This window comes from Halyomorpha halys, unplaced genomic scaffold (genome assembly GCF_000696795.3).
Source record: "Halyomorpha halys isolate HHAL.00 unplaced genomic scaffold, Hhal_1.1 Scaffold577.1, whole genome shotgun sequence".
Lineage (NCBI taxonomy): Eukaryota > Metazoa > Arthropoda > Insecta > Hemiptera > Pentatomidae > Halyomorpha > Halyomorpha halys.
Genome location: NW_027113760.1, coordinates 646296 through 654961, shown reverse-complemented (window position 1 = coordinate 654961; position 8666 = coordinate 646296). Strand labels below are relative to the sequence as shown.

Sequence of the window (8666 nt, the reverse complement as noted above, 5' to 3'; positions counted from 1 at the left end):
GAGAGTTTATAATGGAAGGAATGATATCTGGTTCGGACTAGATCGGTTACATAGGGAACATGAAGGTCTTTATGTATGATTTTATTTGTGACAAAGTAAGAAGCATTGAGGATTTTACGAAAATTTAAATTAAATATTTTTTTTTCAATTTCTCGAGAATGGCAATTATTTATTAAATAAATGAAATTGTATCCTTGTATAGTCTCAACACTTTTTATTCATCAATAGTCCGACGTTTCGGCCATTTCGGCCATCATCTTCAATATAAATTCTCATCTCACATCAAAATTTAAAAATTGTTTTGCAGGCTATTAATTAGCTTCCCAGGTCATTAATTATAAGTCAAACACACCTTATTTTTTTTAAACTATATTTATTTAAATGGTAGTGATAGTGTGGATAAATTGAAAATTAAAAGTTTTAAAAATGTATGAATTTAAAAAAAAAAAAAAAAAAAGACTTAGACTTATAATTAATGACCTGGGCAGAATAGCCTGCAAAACAATTTTTAAATTTTGATGTGAGGTGAGAATTTATATTGAAGATTGTCCTTGAGGATGGCCGAAATGGCCGAAACGTTGGATTATTGATGTAATAAAAAGTGTTGAGACTACACAAGGATACAATTTGGTTTATTTAATAAATAATTCCAATATTGATTATAAATTTTGACCGAATGGAAATTATTATAAGTCACACATAAGAAATTATAAACGAGATTCAAATTCATACTAAGGAATAAGGAAACATTTTTATATATTTTAAAGCATTCCTTAAATAAGTAGCATGTTGAAGATAGTAAGATAGTAGAATGTTAAAAGATATTAGACATAGGTAAGGTATGATGTGAAATTTTGAAGTTACTATGTATCACCCCAATAGTTCAAATTTTACAAAACAGCGTTTAAATTTCGTCCGTAACTAAAAATTTTTTTTGCAGATCTTACTTATAATTACTTCAATATTACAGGGAGACATGATAATACTCCAATCTTGCCGTTATTGAGTAACGTTAACAGTGTATAATATAATTATAAAGCCTTCGTATAAACACACTCAGACATATAACTTAAAGTGTCAACCATAAGAGTTCTCATGTGAAGTAGGTACTAAAAAGATATATAATATAATGGGAGAAATGTATTTTAATCAGTAAAACATACATCAAATCATATAAAATAATATATTGTACTTCTTTGAATGAATTTCTCTCCGATTAGACAACCATCTCAGAAGAAAATAAAACACGGCAGTGCAGGAAATAAAAAAAACGAAGTAATTATCAATTATGCACTTAATGAGTCTAAACAATTCCTCAAATAAATAAAAATCAAATGAAAATCTTCATGGATGTATCGTTAAAGGCATATAACCTAGTTCTAGTCCTAAACGTTTTAGAGCTACAAGCTTTTTATGCGAAGTGATTGTTTGGAAATCATCAGTCAAGTCAGCTCTATTACATATTCCTTTAGATATATATTCCGGCAAGCGATACATCATTAAGTACATTTAAGTATTTAAGTAATAGACTTTTCTATAAATATGCCAAAGAACTTATTTTAATAACTTAGGTTTTTTTCTGTTGTATTATACTGGTTACAATATAAGAATAAAATATTTAATGAATTTTAAATGTGAAACAAAGTTTAAAATACGATTTTTAGTTAATATTTGAAAAACTGAAAAACAAAAAATATTTATTTACAAAGATAAAAAACATTAGCACTGATAAGGCAATCATAATAAAATTAAACAAGGAAAATTAATTTACATATACTATGAATACTCATTAATTTATCAGAAATGAGAAAGATAAATATGAATATATATTTCCATATAGTAACGATCACAATAAATCAAAATTTTATCTACAATAATTAATATAATGTTAAGTAATTGGAAGATTCCCAACGTAATGTTTTGTGTATTTAAAATACCTGCATACTACAGACGCCAATTTCATCAATTCAACTATCGTCAGGACATTAGACAAGTACAAATACAAATTAGACAAAATACCGTACAACTCAAATTAATAGTCATAAAAGACACATCAGCAAGACTGAGTAAAAGGTAATACACTCCAAGACACGTTAACATATAACGAGTAGCCGGGGTGACTTAGTACATTTGTAAAACTTTACAATCAAATTTTGGATAACAATAAACGGCTACATAATTCCGAAAAAATACAACTAAAATTAAAAGTTGAATCTAATTATTATCCAGAATTCACTGGGTGAATATGAATTTGTAGAACATGGTCCATTGATGATCAACATGGTCAATCCACAACATAATAACTAATGGATAAATAATTAATGGGAAACACCATAACAACCTGTTCATCATTTCGTCATATTATGATGGAATTGTATTTATTAACAATGATTAAACCAATGGAAAAAAAAATTGTAGAAGACTAACAGGTACAAATACACTAAACTCTAAAAACGCCCTTTTAAATATATTAGCAAAGAGGATCTACTGTTTCAAACTCTTACAGCTGAATCGGATCACTTTTGAGTTGCAAAAAAAAAAATCAACAGATTAGGGACTTCTAGTAATAGATATCACATATTAACCTTCAATAAAATAGTTTTCTATTTTCTTAATATCAAGACTTCATTTACTAGTGGAAAGCGGTGCTCAGCATGCATGCAGAAAGGAAGGAACCCCTGGGAATCCAAACTGCTCATGAATGCTAAGAGATTGAAGGAAAGATTTGTCAAACTCAAGTTGGTTATCAACAACAGATGGATATTATGAAAAAAAAAAAGTTAACCAATGCCACAATGATGCCCGAAATTCGTACTTTAAAAAGGTAGAGAACGAGTACACAATATACTTCAAAATAACAACTGTGACACAAATATAAAAATTTATTTGCGATCATGTATCATAAATAACACAATGACTAATATGAACAACATTAAGTAAATGGTTAGCAGGTTCAGGCACCCAGTCAGGGAAAGACAAAATCCTCAGCGCCCGGTATGAGCTGACATAAAAAAGAAAGATTATATAACAAAAAGATCCTTAGAAAAATATATGCAATTAAAGATTACTCTTTGAATCTATAATGAATAATATCACACACTTTTATCATACTGTGAAAGTATTGAACACTGTCTCAGTTAGCAAGAACATTTATTTAATTTTAATCGATTATTATGCATAAATAAAGAGAATTGTTGTGAATAAGTATTAGTAAATTAAAAATATGTCAAGATCTTTTAGCGTTATTTAAAAAAAAATACTACACAGAGAAGTACAAGCTTAACTTCTCCACTTAAGTCATGATATCTGGTCCCTCTGCAAAGACTGAGCAAGAATATAGAACGATAGATTACTCCGACATTTTTATAAGAGAAACTTAATTGTACAAAACAAATGAACATTACGACTTCCAAGCTCACTATTCTTCTAATAATGAATAATTTTATTTTTTCTCTCATTGCTGACAAATGATATGTTTGTAACAAATGAATACAATAGCAATAGATAAAATGTTTATTCAAAATTCAAAACTGAAACCCAATGACAATAGTACAGAGAAGGTTGCCTGAACTGCAGAGAAATAAGTAATTATATTAAATCATACAATCATTACTAAGCAATTTTGCAAAATATTGCTATGGATTCAATGTAAAAAAAATTAATTCATTTTTACAATATAATGGTGTTTGACTTTCAAGAAATACCTGAATATCACCTAATATAATATAAAAAAAACATAAAATATTGAGAAGAGGCCATTATTATTTTGCCCCGATCCCGAGCTCAGTAGACAGTGGTACTGCCTGATTTCCATTGCTTTAACAATGACAATATGAAGAGCTAAAGGACTTTTTTGGTATGATAACTGAGATTTTATGTGACCCAACTACCAATATAAACTAATTGGAATTGTACATACCCTCATCTTACGCCCCGGCTTGGCCCTGTCGACGACGAGGAGGTCCTCCATGGACCGGCGGGGCCGGTGGTAGTGCTGGACATCCTCCTCGGAGGCTACGGTGTCAAGGGAGCGGTGCCTCCTGAAGCAGGAGCACGGGCAGCGCGGGGGCGGTAGCACGTCCCGATAGTACGGGGCGAGGAGGTAGTATTCCCGGGGCGGTTTGACGACGGGCGGCGGAGGGTAGAAGCACTCGGGCGGGTACGCTGCCGTGTATAGGGGTGGCCAGGGCCTCCGCAGCATCATCTGGTCCTCATGGCACCTCAAGACCTACTACCTCTCTCCAGCGCCCCACCACCCCTCCGGCTTTCTTGTAGCGAGTACCTTTTACTTCTTCTCGCCCCGCTCTATCTTCGTTATACCGCATAAAATCCCTCCCCCACATTCACTATTTCATAATAAACAGATTCACGAAAAATGCGAACTAATTATAAAATAATGGCTATTTCAAATAGTAAATTAGATCTGAATATAGAACAGCAGAGAGGGAAATATATACACACAATTATATACTGATAGATAATATAATAATAGAACAGGAGAAAAACTATCTTAAACATCTCAAAATCTTTTTAACCTAATATGCGAAAAGGAGAAAACTAATTTAAATTAAAACATATAACACTATTATAATTTGATGTGTGCATGTGAAATAAAGTATTGGAAAACGACATTAAATTATTCATGCCGCCACACCGGAGCTGTACTTTTTTTTATTGGTTGGGTCTCGATTCTTTTTTTTATTTTAAGAATTAGAACATAGGATATCGCAAACACAATAAACAGTAAGAGAACTCGTATTTATCTGCTTATATGGAGCTTTGAAACTCCAACACCATTATTTTACGATATTTCGCTGATTCCAATTTCCGAGACTGGCAATCGAATGCGTTGTACAGTTTAATTCTAATTTATGGAATAGCTGAACAGACACACATCAAACAATTACAATCATTCCAATCCAACACACAAAGACTTATCACCATAGTGCCATTCAATATGAATAACAATACTTTATATATTGATTTAAAAATTCCAACAGTCACTACAAACGTTTTCATGAAAATATACTGGGACATCAAAACACTTATAGGACAGATGGCCACGACTCTCATGCCTGAGAATACAAGGAGACTAAAACGAACGTAGATAAGGGACTTGCTAGTACGAGGGTGTAAGAAGAGGTACCGCTGGGTGCAGTTCTTCCTCATGCCTTATATGTAATATATTTATCTATGTAATAGCCAGCTAATATGCTGACTATTACAATTTTTTATTTGGCAGGTGCGGATATAAAATAGAAAAAAAAATAAAGAATACTTTAATTCAATTTGATGTAATTAATTTAAATATGAAAGCTGCAACAGGTTCCACATTACACAAATAATCTAGTACTATTACTTTTTCCTACTTTTTCTTGTAACGAGTACTGAAAGATTCCAAAGTAAACTTAGTTCTTCTAAACATTTGATACTTAACTCGGTTAATCCTCAGTATTCTTCATACGGGAATAAACTAAATGATGGGTAAGTGAATATCATTTTGTAACTATTTCTTTAATATAGCTGAAGCCCTGAAGATGGCCCATATAGAAGGGCCGAAACATCTTTAAAAACTAAACCTTATCGATGATAAGTTACATTGATTGGGGTCCGAAGCCTAATAAATACTTATTACGTCAAACCAATTATAAAATATATGCTTAATACATAACAAAAGATAAAATGCAATATGCACAGCACAACAAGAAGGAGAAACGAAAAAATGTTAAAAATATTATCTAGTACAAGATAATATCATTACAATTTCCTCCGTAGGTAAGTAAATTTAATTAAAAAACTATTTGAATGATCGATAAAAGTAATTTGATTTAAAGATACTGATTAAAATCTGCTGCAACTTTGGTCAATATTATTTCAAGCTGCAAAACCGTTCTAAGAAAGTTAAAAAGTTCTATTAAATCCAATAAATTAATGAATTCTAAGCATGAAATCATTAATTTGGGTGTGTCTATACCACCAAAGTAAGTAGGATTTAAAATTGATGCAGAGTTTAGAAGTAATAGTAGTTATATTAATTTATCAATAAGTAATTTTATTAGTTTGTGAAGAATTTTTTGAAGTATTATTTCTCTTGAAACAGGGAAAATTACCACTGGACAGCGTTCATGCACAAAATTGTCTGACAATTCTTAAATTGTTAAATCAGTAACCAAAATTAAAATCTATAAAATAAAATTCGCTGAGGAATATAGATAGCTACGACAATAGATTTCCATTCATCGACCCTAATGGACAACATTCTGACAGGCAGAAGTCGCAAGAAGACTGGTGAGAGTGGCGATGAGGAAAGTGTGTAATGAAGTGTAGAATCGTGGCTTAACTATGGACATCTCCGATCAGGGCAACCATTGGCGAAATTTGTCAATCACTCACCAGTTTTCCAAGGAATCGCTTTCATAGCAATTTCAAATATTTATTGGTAGTAAACTGATTCTAGATCAGGATACAAAACCAACTGATTTACTAATTATATGTGGAATAGAAATAAAACAATTTTTAAGGGCAGTAGGAAACCTCGTCGAATTTTTAATAACTGGTACCAAAAGTTACAAACAATAGAGAGGATCTCGTCCGAAAATGGGTTTACGGGGCGTGATATCAACACTAAGCTTTGTGAAAATAACAGTTATGGAAACAACCTGGGAGATTCCCAAAAATGTACTTTGGAACATTCGACGAAGGAAAATTTCTTCCTAAATGACTCCACGGTGTTCCCCTTAAGTATGTTAGAGTGTATGTAGGTCGCCTATATATAATAATGTTGGAGCACAATTCTTTTAGAAATGTTTGAAAGATATATGAACTATATATGCTGTATTCCGTTATAATGCATTCATAAATTTAAACCATTCAAGAATGATTGAATAAAATACGATACCAATTATGCTAATAGTTATTTAAAAATACCTGAATGAATATTAATAACAATAATTCGTAAAGTGATATTGGAAAAAAAATCTTTTAGATCTCTCTTTTTTTTCCCACCTACTGAAGTAAATTTCTTGAAAATTCTTCCAGAATTCCAAAATGTAGTAAGAATTTTAATAACTAAGAAAAACATTATCATATAATTTGATTATTTAATTTTTTTTTTTAATTTTACTTTTTAAATAAAGTATTTCAATATTCGAAAACGCCAAAGGATTTAGAGTGGAAACGAGATTTTAGTAATTAATTATAAAAAAAATTCATAAATTTCTTCACAGTTTTTTACTAGCACATACAACTCATTGAATTTCAATCAAATCCAATACAGTAGTCCTAGAAAAAAGAAAAAAAATATTTTGGTGCAGTGCGCACCTCACAAAACTTTCACTTACCACTATAAATACGTCCACCATTTTTTTTATAGATTAAGGTTTCCTGATGAAGTTATCGCTATTTTTGTAATTTGAAAAAAAATACTAGATAAGACGATAAATGTAACTTTTTTTTTCAATAGTTTAAGAAACAAAGAGGTCGTTGGAAAGAATGGTCAATGACTACAAATAATAATTTTACAGCAATTTTATTTAACTTCGGGAACTCAAAAACGTCTTCATCAGGTGAGATTCGAACATTAAATCACTCCTAAACGTGATATATAGAATAAACTGTATAACATTTGACTGATCAAGCGAGCTTTACCCTTCTGAAGGTATATTGGGTAAAGTTCGCCAATTAAATAAAATTAAGAAGAGAGTAATAATTATAAATTTAATACGTAAAAATAAGTGTGCGAGCCTATCACAGGATAGTACATAATAAAATAATATAGAAACATACTAAAATTTTAGACAATGTAAAAATACACAAAAAATAAATCTGGTACAATACTGGAATAAAGGAAGATTTATTTTATTTCACTAATTATTAGATATTTGTTTATTTAAATAAATAAATTACCGCAAAAACAAAAGGTAACATACTTCTAATAGATAAATAAATTAGAAACAAAATAGTAAAATATATCACAACTCTTTATGCTAAATAGGAAGGAAATGCAACGAGTCAATGAAAATTAAAGATGGCTATAAGTTATCATGACAGTACAAGATGGATGCGATCGTTTTGCTAAGACCGCTTGAGGAAATATTCAAGCTTTCTCCGACCGAGCCAATGTATTATTTGTGATAGTTGCCCTGGATGCTGCATGTCAACATCGGAATACGAATAGAATCCTGAGGGGCTTGTAAAACACATTAAAATGCCACCATTCCTATATAAGAAAAAGTATGTTGTCAAGTCAAAAAGGACAGTTCGAAAACAAGGTCCGACAGGATGTTTAATTTTTTCATATACATACAAACATTTCCCGTATATGACCAATTTTAAATTGATTAATTAACTGTCTCAAACGTAAATATTAATTGACAAAGAAGAAAAAAAATGGAAACAAACAACCATTTGAAATGATTGTTATAATACGATTACTATTAATTATGCACAGTTAATTCATATTCACAAAATATTAGGGGGAAAACGAGATAATTAAAAAGGGGAACATATAATTGACTAACAATAAATAAAAAATGAATTTGCACAACTATCAAGTGAAATAGAACTGCATTATTCATAAATCCGTTCAAGGCTTTTTTTATAGTCCTTTTTGTAAGTACTGATTCTCTATATTTCTATTTGTATATTTTTGTAAACATGTATATATA

General features: G+C 30.6%; 1 protein-coding gene across 7 annotated transcripts in view; it reads right to left on the bottom strand.

Annotated features, from left to right (window-relative positions):
- Positions 1 to 8666, bottom strand: part of LOC106684402 (WD repeat-containing protein 47) — a 353715-nt gene that overhangs the window by 66209 nt on the left and 278840 nt on the right. Inside the window, exon 1 of one of the 7 annotated variants that reach the window (XM_014426464.2) lies at positions 3920 to 4219. The exons of the other annotated variants lie outside the window; for them this stretch is intronic. Coding sequence (XP_014281950.1) covers positions 3920 to 4204 — 285 coding nt within the window. The 5' untranslated portion in view covers positions 4205 to 4219. Of the gene's footprint in view, positions 1 to 3919; positions 4220 to 8666 lie in introns of those variants that run through there. 7 annotated transcript variants of the gene reach the window in all.